This window comes from Pleurodeles waltl, chromosome 5, assembly GCF_031143425.1.
Source record: "Pleurodeles waltl isolate 20211129_DDA chromosome 5, aPleWal1.hap1.20221129, whole genome shotgun sequence".
Taxonomy (NCBI): Eukaryota; Metazoa; Chordata; class Amphibia; order Caudata; family Salamandridae; genus Pleurodeles; species Pleurodeles waltl.
In genome coordinates this window covers 1194240737-1194255504 of record NC_090444.1, presented here as the reverse complement: position 1 = coordinate 1194255504, position 14768 = coordinate 1194240737, and the positions used below count along the sequence as shown (strand labels likewise).

General features: G+C 42.8%; 1 protein-coding gene across 1 annotated transcript in view; it reads left to right on the top strand.

Annotated features, from left to right (window-relative positions):
* Positions 1-9720, top strand: part of SCML4 (Scm polycomb group protein like 4) — a 508956-nt gene extending 499236 nt beyond the window's left edge. The window contains exons 8-9 of the mRNA XM_069235446.1: positions 1422-1567; positions 9059-9720. Coding sequence (XP_069091547.1) covers positions 1422-1567; positions 9059-9184 — 272 coding nt within the window. The 3' untranslated portion in view covers positions 9185-9720. The remainder of the gene's footprint in view (positions 1-1421; positions 1568-9058) is intronic.
* Positions 9721-14768: the final 5048 nt, after the last annotated feature.

The following is a 14768-nucleotide window of genomic DNA, read 5'->3' as shown; positions in this document are numbered from 1 at the left end:
TAATAATTGTATGATTAGTATACACAACACAGAAAAATGTCCATTTTAGAAACCCCTATGTTAGGGTGCTGACATGATCTTTGAAAGTGGTGGGATGCCTATCCTGAATAGTAGTGAGGCAGATTTCTTCTAGGTGGGCTCGGAAGGGGGGTTTGGGTGGGGGGTGTTCACACCGGGAATATATATTTTTTTTAAATGAGCCAAAAAGTGCATTACAAATTCAATTTTCACATAACTTTGCTTAAAAGCCAAATGCTCTGAAAGGCCAATCATTCGTATTCAAGTCCTTTTAGGGAGTGCCAGTCCAGTGAAACCTAATGCTCTTGAGGAGTTCACCCATTGTTTTCAGAATGTGCTATGGATGCCCCATTACATCAAAAAGCACCTCCGTTGTGCCAGGGTCAGCATTCTGCGAGGGAGGCCCCTCATATGTCATGCCCCCATGCCAAAAATTACATAAAGTATCCCAGTGTCAGAATTTTGCAATTAATACTATCATATACCTTGTGTTACCCTTATGTCAAATTACCTCTAGGAAGTCAGGGCTAGTTTTTTTGTCATGGTTGCCCTCATCCCATAAGTCATGAGTTTCCTCCCTTATGTCAATAAGTATGTCCACTGAGCTAGCATAAGTATTGCTCTATGGATGCCCATTATGCCAAAAATAACCTCCAGCATGCCACTACCAGTATTTTTCACAGGCACCTGTCATGCTAATCATTGCCTCCAGTATGCCAGCTGTAGTATTTTCCTATGAACCAGAGGAAGACTAGCAAGCATAGCACCACATTCTCACTCACGTTCACTTACATTCACTCGCTCATGCTTATGCTCATGCTCATGCTTCGCTCATGCTTATAGTGAATAAATGAAAACTATTGGTGTAGTACCAAATGAGCAGAAATTAAGTTGGAGCACGATGCGCATAAGGGTGAGCTACTTGTTTTTCTGGCACTGGTTTTGCTACCGCTGAGGCCAGGTCGCAAAAGCAGTGCCGGGGATCGCAAGGGGCAAACCAGGGGGCTCAGCTGCAACTCCAAAATGGCGTCCATGAAAGTGGGATGCAAATATGGTGCAAGCGCCAGCAAAAACACCGTAAAAAAACACTCCCCTTCTCCTGCGCCAGTGGAATGACTTTTACAAGGCCTTTAGGTTGTATGCGAAGCCCAGCATCATGTTTTGCTGTTCAGTACATAGCTGTCGTGTGCATTCCATCATGTGTGAGTACAGGTATGAAGCTTCCCTCAGAATGAAATATCCTACAGTTTAATCCAGAGCAACTAAATGGATGTGGTGCTTCAAAGCGCTAGCTATTCTTGCAACGGTGTCTATGCAAAGTTTAAAAAACCCCAAAAGTATCAGAACCACACCTAGCGTGATTGTTAACTCTCTGCCATTTGTATTTTTTAATTAATCATCAGCCTCGAGTCCTTCACCCGAACGACAAGAAACAACGCGGCCATCAAAGAAGGACCCCTCGACCTGGAGTGTGGAGGATGTGGTGTGGTTCGTGAAGGATGCTGACCCCCATGCCTTAGGACCTCACGTGGAGCTTTTCAGAAAGCATGTATGTACCTCAGGAGACAAACGTGACGCAGATGAGTTGCCTTAGTGTGTTATCCGTGTAGCTAACATCACCGCTAGGCGCACACAGCATAAACATTTTCTCTAGTGTGAAACCTGCCTCTTTTTGGAAAACAATAGAAATAACCAACAGTTCTGAGCAGGTCGGTGACAGCACTTGTCCGCCCAATCGGGATAACAAGAATATAGGGAACATAAGGTCTCAGGAGGTTTTTATAAGTATACTTCACCCGCTAAAGACAGACGAAATGCCCAGATAAGAAACCACAGAGAAACAGCAAAAAGTGTGCACGAATCATCGCCGACATACCGGTATCCGCCTGTTATTCCCGTTTCTCGTAACTGGGGATAATTTACCCACTCCAGAATTAGCAGTGCCATGGTAACAGTGATTCTGATGTTTGGGACTGCCACTTGTAATAGGCCCACACAAATACAAATTAAATACCATGGGATTTTGCTGCACTTGTTTTAATGCCCATTGATATTTATAAAATGAGACATGCTAACACTGGCTCAGGTTGAGAGGGTTTTATGAAAGTGGTGCTGTTCACTATTAAAAGCTTTGGGCCGCTGGACAAAGCATTTTTCTAGTCGCAAACGTTTATGCAAAGAAAAATGCTTTTTGGGATGTACAAAGCCCAATTTGCGATTCCGTAACTTGTTACTGAATCGCAATTTGGTTTTTGCAATTCTGTATTAGGAAGGGGCGCGCTCAGGGCGTCACTTCCTAATACCGAATCTCAAACTGCGGTCACAAAACATTTGCAGATTACCACCAATTTCAATTTGGTGATAAGCCATTCGCAAATGGGAAGGGGTTCGCATGGGACCCCTTCCCCCTTGTGAATGAGGGCGGCAACATTTTTTCAGAGCAGGTAGTGGTCCCACGGTCCACTGCCTACTCTGAAAAAATGAAAAGGAAACTTTTCATTTTTATTTTTGAAATGCAGCCCGTTTTTCTTTAAGAAAAATGCGATGCATTTAAAAAAAACTGCTTTATTTGAAAAGCAGTCAGAGACATGGTGGTCTGCTGACCTGAGCAGACCACCATCCCTATGAGTGCCTGGCATTCCCAATGAGTTGCCAATTGCGACCTGCCTCATTAATATCAATGAGGCAGGTCCCTTGCGACCCATTTGGGAATCGTTAACAGTGTCTGGGACACTGTTGTACATCAGGTACTGTGACTCACAAATTGCGAGTCGCTAAGACTTGCAATTTGTGAATTGTAAAATCTGATATTTGTACATTTGTCCGACAAGTGGCATATCGTTTTCCCGGTGACAAGTCCCTTAATCGTTCTCCTCTCTTTTCCGACCTTTCGAACTAATTTTACTTGGTCACTGATACGTTTGGCAAACCACTGAGAACAGGATAAGTGCACTACCATGTAAAACACAGTCATCTATGACTACTGCACGCAACAGCATCAGTCAGCTACTGCCAATGCATTGCCTTGTATTGTGTGTGGCCCATGGTAGCATACTGCTGTATCCATCTTCCATTCCCTTAGCACAACTCCTTTTACTGATACAAATATTAAACTTTTGTGCTCTATGATCTTGATTTGTATTCCTAAGGGCAGTTCATAAACCTTTGCAGTCTTTTGTTATGTGCCAAAATGAATAGAAATCATACCAGCTGTAGCTTGCTTGCTTAATAAACATTTTCATGTTTTCAAGATTGAGGCTGCCATAGGCCAGCACTGTGATAATGTAGAAATCTCAAAGATCCATAAATCTTTTACAGACATTTTGAGGAAATCGATCCATTTTGTTTAGTTCTCCCTGTATTTTTTATTTGGGACTTTGGATGTTCAACTTCTGATGTGGACTCCAGCCTTTAAATCATACCCGTGCCCCATGTTCTCTGTGAAAACGGTATGCATTTCCCATCTTAGTGCAGCTCCCAGTGTTGTGGGCTGTCCTGTTGCTTGAAGGGCACTAAATTACTACTGACACCTGTTAAAGAATAGTCTACTCACTCCATGTACATCAGAAGTATTAGTGTAGGGTAGCTTATATTCCTGAGAAGGGACCAGTTGTGGAAACTAAGGTACAGCATATTTCATAAACCTAGGGCCACATTTGCATTTTGGTGGACTGAATTCTCTGACACCAGTGCCGGATGAACAAATAGGCAAAGTAGGCACCGGGCTATGAGTCCCACTCCTTTTAAGGGCCCTGCGAAAATGGATCAAAATAATATTGATTTGATCTTGAAAGAAAATTGCACTCATGCTTTCATAAATTGCTTCCAAAAGATGGAAAAAATGAATCAACTCAAAGAAACAAAAACTTTACATTAAAAACCCTATAGAGAAAATACTGTATGAATGTAGAGTACCCAATAACAACTTAAAGTACATTTAAACATAGACATCGGATTCCCATAACAGTTTGTCTCTTAAAAGCTCATCTTCTGTCAGGTGTCAGTTTCTAAAAAAGATTTGGTGCAAACTGTGTACGTATAATGTTTAGTTTTGTGTAATAAAATTGGTTAACGTACTACGAGATAATTTGTGAGGAGGTCCTGAAATGTAGTGCCTCGGGCCTCCACAGGGTTTAATCTGGCACGGCCTGACACAAATGTGGTAGATTACACATTGGCTTTATTACAAGTGGATTGTAGCCTATGGCACTTGTAAAATGATGGATGGGATACCTGCTGCTTTTTCACGGCGTATCTCGTCCGCACAACGCGGCATAAATAAAACCTCTGTTTTCTTAAAACCAGCTGAAAGCTTCGCTGAATTCTGTTACCTTTTTTTTCTTTTTTGCAGAACCTAAATCCTTACTGATTGTTCAAATATTTTTATTGAGTTTTCAAATGAGAGTTACAATCATAGAAAAAAGAGTAAGAAATCATTGAAACAAGATCGTACAGTGTGGTTCAGAAACTAACAATATTTAAAGCATTAAGTAGGTGCAACAGCGTCTCGCTGAAGAGTCCTTCAATATCTGTGGCGTGTGTCATATTATTGGTGAACATTGTGCACCTCAATATAACAGTTGGAAAAACAGAGAGAAAAAAATGAATTGGGCTCGGGGGTGGGTGAGATGATAGGGGGCAAGCGGTCATGTATGAAAGGTTGTGATATTATTATGGCAAGTAGGGCAGGCAGTCGGTTGAGTTGCTGTGCTTACGCAGAGTGAGAGATAGTGTTGCAATACTTCTAGCTGCAGTGTCTTGTGAAGGAGCAAAGCAGTGTGCTAAGTGTGCAGGGTAATGACATGGAAGCAGAATTGTGCACCTCCTGTCGGAAGTGTGTTAGTATTGCAGCCCATTGGGGGATATGGGTTCCTTCGGAGGCATCGTATCTCTATCTATCATCTTCTTCTGTGGCACCCCACTTGCATACCGCTCCGTAACAGGCGGTTATTGGAGGGGATCACCAATACAGTTCTAGGGTTCACTTTGCAAGAAGGAGAAGCGCCAAGGACACACAGAAGGTTCGTACCTTCTGCCACTTTGTGCGCTTAAAAATGTCTAGATAACTGGCCGCCAATGTATTGATGTCCGTGAGCTCCATGGTGGTTTGCAGTGTAGAGTGTACCGAATGCCAGTAGCTTTGGAGAGCAGGACCAGAGCATGTGTGTGAGATCAGCCTCCTGACTTGGGCAGCGAGGACCACTTGGCTGCGTGTCCAGGACAAAAACGATAAAATTGCGCTGGGTAAGGTATGCTCTGTGAAGGATGAGGAACTGTATGTTCTTAAAGCAAGAGTTTCTGGACACGGGTTTAGGGAATTGGAGCTCTGCCTCCCACATCTTGTCTCGCACCACCCATCCAAAATCATCCTCTCACTTGTGGAGTAGTGCTGTCAGGGGGTATGCATGGGGTTGCATAGGGCTCAGTAGATTGATGTGATTATGTGGCGGCTGGTACCCATCAGCAGGATGGAGTGGAGTACCGGATGTGTAGGAGGTTCTCACTCTGCTATGTTCCAGAGTGTTTGACATGTGTCAACAAGTTGCCAGTGCAGCCCAGGCAGAAGGCTGCGTTCCTCAGCCAGCTGTGGAATTGAAGGAGATGTCCGTCCAGGAATAGGTTGCCCACTATGTACACTGAGTTGTCAATCCACGTGTTTAGGTTTCTGATTGTGTAAAAACCAGAGTAATAAGGCAGCCGAGGGGGACCCTCGGGTCATATAACGGGGTATTGCAGGAGATGCTGTGTACTCGGGCCATGCACACTTCGGGCCGTCACCTGTAATGGCCATGTATAGGAGAGTTCCTTGTCAAAAAGTGGCCCTGTAGTGTCAAAATCGGGATAGGTCCCTGTGCATTGGCGGCTTCCCCTAGGTTTGGCCCGCGCTGCCAAAAAGTAAACTTTGAAGGATAGAGCTCCACCGTTCTGCCAGCAACTACAATTTAGCAAGGCATCTGCCAGGGTTCCAGATAAGCGCGGTAAGGATAGTGTCCAGTTCTGCACAAAATGAGCCTGGTGATATGATTGGGAGGTTTATGACACAGTAGAGAAGACGGGGAAGGATGACCATTTTTGCCAGCGCTATCTTGCCGATTGGTGTCAATTTGAGAGTCTGCTAAAAGCATACCTGGGCCCTGAGTTCCGTCAAGCCTCTTTGATAATTACTATCAAAGAGAACAGGGGTGTGTGCTATAGATGGATTCCCAGATATCAGACTGCGTGTGAGCCCCAGTTGAGGTGAGTGTCATTTAGACTCGGTTTGCAGGATTGTGGGCCTGGGTTCAGTGGATATACAGCTGATTTCCACCAGTTAACTCGCAGCCCAGCGGCAGAGGCAAAGTCCATCAAGGTGTGTTGGAGCAGGCTGTGGTCCATGGTTAAGTCCCAGAGATATAAAAGTAAACCGTCCGCATAGAGGGGCACCGTGTGTACATCTGTGAGTGGAATGTCCTACTCCTGGCTCAATAGCAAGGGCAAATATTAGAGGGGAAAGTGAACACCCCTATCTTGTGCTGTGGTCTATGAGGAGGGGAGCAAAGACAAGGCGGCCCAGCTGAACTCTGAAGATTGGGTTAGTGTACAGCAGCTGGGTGTAGGCTAGAAGCTTGGGCCCGTTTCCCATAGGGGTGAGGACCTCAAAGAGATACGGCCACATCAGTATGTCGAAATGCGGGGTCCCCCCACTTCTGCTCCTGACTTCTGAGGGCAGATGGGGACATCTGGCAGCCCCACGAGATGGAGCGCAGCCTCTTGGCATTGATGGGTGCGGCAGCCACTGTGGTGCCCCCGGGTGCGCGGCCTTTGGACTATGCTGTCACCAGTGGGCACAGGCTGAGTCCAAAAAGGGAGGGATTTCCTCATGGCAGGCGGGGGGAGAGTATGCTGCAAAGGGGTTGAGGACTCTCCGATGCCATCTCCAGTGGGCTGTTGGATGCCGTGGCGGGCAATTGTTGGACGATGAGACGGTGGGTTAACAAGATTTGTCGCCATCTTGGCCGTCTTGGCCACACACCCCTATGTCCTTGCTGATTGAAAATATCACTAATTTGGACAACATGATTGGTAAATGCAGTCAACACTATAACTGTATTTCAAATTTGATTTAGCATCAAAAACACTGTCATAAAATGTGAGCTGATTATTTTGATTTTGCAGCCAAAGAAGATATTGTTATCTTATTTGTGTAGCACACAATCCGCCATTGGTAGTACAATAACATGGTGTGTGTGACTAATTAAACAATTGTGGATAAATGAAATGTATGCTTTAGCTAAGGGCAGCTTGAAATTGTTTGCACCTCTGACTGAAGAGCCTTTTTCAGACAAACCTTTTATCAGTCTTCCGGTAAAACATCGGGTCCGCAAGCCTCAAAAGAAAACTACACAATAATCAGGATGATGTGTGATGGGATTGTTTGGAAGGACCGCTTGGACAACTGTGACCGAATAGCGAAGACCACTCTTGGTTTTTTTGGAGCTGTTGTTACTGGGTCAATAGAGTTGAACACCTAGGAAGCCTTCCTGAGGTAGTCTTGGCAGAAGGTGTAGTATTCCCTTGAAGGAGACAAAGCTGAACTAGTTAGAAGCTGGTGGAGCAGTGCTTAATTTGTGCTTGTTGTTTCCGGTGCTGAGCACTGGCACTTATTTGTGAGGGCCGGGGCTTATTCCTCTGCCTCAAGCATTTGCTGCGAGCAAAAGACATATGGGAAAGACGGAAGAAGGAAAAACTTAAAAGCGTCATAAAGGAAGAAAGTAGAAAGTTGCAGGATGAGCTGAAAGGGAAAGGGGTGGCTGTAAATGGATTGAAGAGGCCTGTGGTGACTTCAGGGTTACGCTGCCTCAGTGTTCAGTGCTGGCAGATTTCATTACAGCAGCCTCGTGTTTAAGAGAAGGGCTGTGGCACCTCTTTATTTACAAATTAAGCACTGGGGTGGAGTTGTGAGGAGAAGAAGAGATCATTAGCTTCAGATCCCTCCTGGCGTGAGCTTAAGTTCTAGGACACAATGCACTAAAGGGAAATTTTTGTGTCACTAGACACATGAACTATATCAGTTTGGATTAAAAGTGCGAGAGGGGCATTGGAATATTTTTACAGATTGGTTTAGGGTCACACACTACTAAATCCCTTTTAAAGAAGCCTTGCTTTGCCCACTGACAAGTCAGAACTTTCTTGGAATATCAAGAAGAAAACACTTCTATGCATGCTACAACAAAATCTCTTACTGCCTGTCAGGAGAACACAGGAATATTTATTCTCCTACAACTGTTAAGTTCCAAAACTTAACTCAATGTTGCAGTGAAGCGCCTATCAAGCATCCTTTATAAGTCAGCTGAAATAATGCAGTGCTGCACATAATATAGTATTGTGTGTTTGGGATTGACTAAAACCAGATCACAAAAAAAACCAGAATGAGATGAGGAGGTCAGGGATAATAGCATATTACTGGAACATTACTTTTTATTATTTTAAAGTACACATATTTAGGGTTGGAGGATGAGGCGGGTACTGCCTTTTTTCCATAAGCCCACAATTTTCGGTCACCTGCCAAAACCGAGATCTGATCAAAAGTCTGCAGTTTACATTGGTAAATTTCGTACATTTGATAATGTTTCTCGAATTTGGAGGTAGTGCACTGGGCATGGGGTAATTAAATAGCAACCTCTTTCACCTCTCACTATCTAATAATAAGAAAATATGTCTTCAAATTTTCGGCAGAAAAATGTTACGTAATATATTGCTAAGGATTGCTCGTTTTGTTCTTTCACTTTGCCACATAGATAAACCATTCTTGGCCTGCACAACAATGACATTAACAAATGTAACAAATTACACTTCATATAAAAGGCAAATTGGTAGGGGAGTGAAGGATTTACGAATAATATTTTATATTTGATAATTGGACATGCCCGTGCATACGAACCCTCAGAAGGATACAAAAAAGTAAACATACATGAAGCGGTACATATGGACTATAATATCTGAGCATTTTAAATATTGTTAAACTATTTTTACATTTTGTCTTCTGTTTGTTTTTCCACAGGAAATTGATGGGAATGCCTTACTCCTTTTGAAGAGTGACATGATCATGAAATATCTGGGCTTAAAACTGGGCCCTGCACTGAAACTGTGTTACCACATTGATAAGCTGAAACAAGTCAAGTTCTGAACTTTGACCTAAGTATTACAAAACGCCACCTGAGATCAGAAGGGAGTAGGGCCAAGGTAACACGTGGCCTTATGGGAAATTGATCCAACGACGTTCTATCCTCTCCTCCTGGCTTTCCACATTGTTTCCAGGCCTTTGGTTTAATCTTTGTGCACTTTTACGACTTTGTTCTTTCTTTTGTTTAATGTGGAATTACTGGCTCCAGAATGTTAATATGGATGTTATTGTATATTATCTGATTTTTAAGGAATGGGATTGGTTGGTAAGAACCTTGTGCAATAAGGAGGTGGGAGGAAATCCATAGATAAAATTCAGTAAGGTTCACTTCACAACAAAATGTAAATAGACGTCATTGTCGTAACGTTACGCACTGTGAATTGTTCGCTGCCTATTCATTACTGAATCTACAGGTCAAACCTGTTAGAACCTTTAAGAGACATACAATAACACCATTACATTGCTCAGAATTAGCCAGAAACCATAGTTATTAAATGAAATAAAAATCCACCCTGTATCCTTATAGGGTCCCAGTAAAATATGCAAGTATTCATGAGAAATTGTGTGGAAATATAGTATTTGTTGTCTGGTCTGGAAGTTGATCTGAAAACCAATAGGGGGTTTTGGCTTGATTCTCTTGCCTTTAAGCCAGGTATTAAACTCCCACATGGAAATACTACTTGACCAGAAAGAAAATGGTTTCCACTCGATCCAGCTGGTGGTATTGGGGTTTTGAAATTATAATAAGGTGCTATAGAGAACATTTTACGTTTTTCACTGGATTACAAAGCTCATTGTCCAAAAATTCCATATGCTGCAGTTGGATCCTGCAGAAATCATTTGCAAATGGCCAAATGCAATTACCACCAGGGCTAATACTCCTACTCCCATAAAAGGATATTTTATAATGCATACTCGTATATACATGTATATTTACGAGAGCGTGTGCTGCTGTGGCCCCAGTGTTTCTAGATAGGCTGTGACCGGTCTGAGGAACTCAGCATTTTGCCCGGCTTGGTTTTCCTGCAGAACCCTTTTGAGCGCTACAAATAGGTGATATTGAAGAACAGAACAATTCTGAAAGGAAAGGAATGAAAGAACGTGAAATGCACCAAAACGCCGGTAGGAAGGCGTCTAGATTGGAAATTCGTGGCTATTCCTGTGGAAAATTGTATTAAACTTGTCCACTCCTTGATTCTTTGGTCTGGACTGCTAATTAGTTCATGACAGAACTAACTCGGTTACTGAGACTGCTCTGGGATTTCTGTGAACATGGTGGTCTCCCCTACAAATATTACAGAGAAATATCGTTCTATGGAAGCAAATAATATTAAGTGTTGTAATAAATTACATGTTAAACTGTTTCCTAAAGTCCCTTGGTCCACAAAAAAGGGCAAGAGTTCTCTGTCTATATATACATAGAAATATATCAGTGTTGTATTTTATTACTATTTTAACTATCTGTTTAAAAACAGACAATTAGGGCTTTACTTGAAAGTTCAAATGGGAAAGGTTTTTTCACAGTTGTTATTTCAAACTTTCTCCATCAGTCATCATTTACTGGGAAGTTTGTGAAACCCTTCAGAAGCAACTTTCAGTATTTCCCTTTGATGAGTAAAAAAAAACTGCAGCTCTTCATATCTGGCACAATTCACTAAGAAGTTGCTGTTAACGTTTAGTATTCATGGCTTATCCCTGAATACAAGAAGTGAGCAGGCATAAGCTAGTGAAGCCTGGACTCTCATCTAATATTCAGGAGTAATCCGAAGATCAGCAGTCGACCACATTTCCTCATAGCAAAATATTTATAAATTGGGCCCTTTCAGAGTTTACTGTGTGAGACACCTGCTTCTTCTTGTGGTCACCAGCCGCACATAGGCCTGGTTAGGGTTGAATTACTACAGATGTACTGCAAGCTGAGAAAATATATCATGAAATACTCTAGTCAGCCAGCCATCCACATCTCCACACAAAGTGGTTCCAAGTTAATGCTGTGATGACAGCCTCTCTATTGTTGTTGTGGACTGAGGTTCTCAGTGAGAATTGAAATTTTTTATATTGCAGGCCCTAAGGCTACATTATTTAAGTCTTATTTGGCACTTTGCCTTATACAGCCTTTGGCATCCCAGGGTATGACATCTATGAATCTGGTGCTTGTCCTATATTTCAGAGACCAAGGGACAGATTTATAATGATATTGTGTTGCCCTTGAGTCTCTCCTGGTGTCGCATGTGCAATGCAATACCTAATTTAGATTTACCAAGCAGCTCAAGGCCACCCTGCGCAGCCCAGCATTACTTGGTAAATCTGGAGTAACGTAAGGCAGTGCAAGTAGCTGCCTTGTGTTACTCTGCCCTTGGAAGGCGTTCGATTGGTGGAGCGTGGGTGTTTCCGCACATTCACCCACGGACTTCAGCGCATTCCCGGATTTACTAAAACTGGTAATCCGGGGAATGCATCAGAACGCTACCCTTTTACAGAGGAGGCAGAACAAAGAGAAATATGCTTACTTCTCCTCATTGCTTTCTCTTTCTAAGTGTCCTTCACTCTGCACCACGCTTAGAAAGAGGAAAAAGGCTCAGAGGATTGTTCTTGTGCAGGAACCATCAAAAAATGCTAGATCTGGCCCAAAAGAGTGCTAAATGTTTGAATATGCTTCGGGTAACAATCTGTGCACATTTCTGCCACGCACACACAGAAAGGTATTTTCAAAAACATTGATAGGCCCTAACACAACATAACATCCATAGCTACATTTTAAATACTTCCTACATTTGACCGACCATGCAGTGCGAAAAAGTGCAGCTTCATGTAGCTTCTAAGTTGTATAGAACACCCCAGATACAGGGTGGAGCTGCTGTTCAAAAATATACAAACGAGGGTCTGAAAAACAAAGCTTAAACAGCTAGACTCGTTTACTTTTCAAAATCTCCTGCATCAGTGTGTGTGGTAGTGTCCTTGATGTGATAGCAATACTTGATGGACAGCGTAATGCAGTCAGTGCCCACGGAATAATGGAGGTTATCTGTAGGAAGTATATTTATCTGAGCAACTTGTGCTCTCAGATTGTCCTTGCAAATTCTGTATTACCTAGCCTGTAATGTCTGTAATGGTCTTTACAATTTAGGCAGTTTGGCTTCCCGAGGACTCTTTTTCGTGTCTTTGTTTTTCAATAAAGATATTAGGACTGAGACCTTCCAAACACTGAATACTAACTCCAGCAGAGTGCCCAGGAACCAACAAATGTACAAATAACCTCCACTGAAAGGATCTCCATATAAATACCCCTCTTACATATTAATTGTGGGATGCCCTGAAAACCTGACTAGAACTAACTTTTTTGGCTAGTTGGACGAGCCATGACATAAACACCTTAAGTGATGTCTTTTTTCAGGTCAGATTCTTCAGTTATTCCTTCCTTGCCTACTAACGTGGACTGTTATTGTCCGTGTGGATTAACAGGCCGTGGGCGAGATGCCACTGCTCGCATGCACGACTGTTTGTAGGTTACTTCTGCGCTGCTGAACTCTCCTTACTGCAAGTTGAAGTCATTCCTCAAGGAAGGGCCAATTCAGTTTTGGCCTTACTTAAAAATATGCAGCTGAAATAAAAGCTCCTAGGTCTGAGTGCTAGAACAGTTTGTCTAAGAACCCCAACAGAGCAGAAGGAGGCAAAAGCATAAGCCGAGGCCACATAAGCTTGGCATTTGCCTCCTGACATTAGTACGCACATCTTTTTTTTTTATGTTACAAAGTTTTCTCCTCTTTTGTCTTTTTTTTTCTTCAGGCTAGACCATCGCTTTTATTTCGTGCCCCGTTGATTGCTTTTTTCTTGCACTGTTTCCCTTTTTTGTCTCTCTCATTTGCCAGCCAATTTTTTTATTTCTGTACTCAATTATTGTTTTTCTTACCTTATTTATTTATATTTGCTCGTACTTCTTTCTTCTCCACAGGGGCCTTGTGCGGCGAAGTGGGAGAAGGGCGGTAGTAGTAAGGGCTTGCAGCAGCTTTTCAGTGTATTAGTGCACTTAGGGCCATATGTACGAACACATTTTCCCATAGACACAGAATGGGTAAAACCCTTTGCTACATCTGGCCCTTAGTGTGTGCGGGTTCTGCGTGCTCTCTGAGTACTGGTAAAGCCTAACTCCACCAGACAACCAGGGCTTGTCAAATCATCACGTGGGTCCTGCTCCATGGACGCCAATTAAATGAAATGTTACATCACATGGCTTTTGGCCTCCTTTTCACCCATACACACAAATTCACACATATGCACCCTCTCTCACATGAACACACACACAAACATGCACACAACATACATTTTAAAGCATTTTTTACATACCTCCGCTACTATGGAATAGCATGTTCCAGCTAATTGTACTCCATTTTTATTACACTAATAGTGAATAGTATTATTTACTATTGGTGTAATAAAAAGTTGACCGAAAACAATGACAGGGGCGCCCCGACGAACCTCTATAAGGACGAGCAATTGCCTCTGTGTTCCTGGCGCTTAATTTGCCACCTCGGAGGCCAGGGGTCCAAAGGCATTTTTAGGGGTCGCGAGGAGCAAGCCAGGGGTGGCATCTGCGACCCTTAAATGACATCCTTGTCCTGCTCCTTAAAGTATGCTTGTCTCGGGGGCAATTGATGTTCTCGCTCAGCACAGCTAAATTAACAGATCCTGTTTTTAATCCCCGGAGATGTCTCGGTTAGTAGTTGGCCTAGAGTAATTCTCTGTGTACTTCGCCTGTGTCATCCAAGATTTCTAGAAGTGGGTGCGGCAGCCTGAGTACTGGACTTCACGAAGCATGTGCAGCCTTGCGAAAGACATCCTGTCCATGAGAAACTAAGCGAAAAGAGGTAACGCTACTGGACAGTAGCCTACCGGAGGGTGTGTAACTTGTGGCAAAAAGGGACGTGAACAAATTAAGTCAACACGCAGCGGAGGTCATTCAGCACAAATGATCATACCTGCTAAGAAATGCACTAATTTCTCCAATTTGACCGTCTTCTTTCAGATCTAGTCGAACAATCCTCCCCTCACTCTCTACTTTCTGATTGTTCTCTTTTCATATGTGCGCTGGGATCAGAATCTTTGCATTGCTCACTAAAGAGAAATGTCATATTTTCTAGCGAGCTTAGTTGCTAAAGCCCTGGCACTGCCTACTGTGCAGCAGTGAACCACAGTATCTACTCCTTAGTGTTATTTGTTATCCTTACCCCCCTAAATGATATATCTATTAATTTGTCATGACATACAGTAAGCAGGTTTTTCACAAATAAACTCCACCTTCCTTTACAGAATCCCCAACATTTCTCAAAACTGTTATTGATATTTCTCTTGCTTAGTGTGGACAGGCAGCAGAAGTGCGCCTTCTTCTGTGTCATACATAAAATATTAATTGACTTCATGCACTTTATTAAACCACTTCTTCTTGTCCACTCTTTAGGTTAGGCAGCAGCTCTAACTCTTGGTTAGTTTTTAGGAAAACACCCAAGATGCAGGACTATTATCCCGGATCCTTATTTCTTGCAAAAACGAATAACAAGTGAAAAGAACATTTTTTGCCAGCCCAGTGACT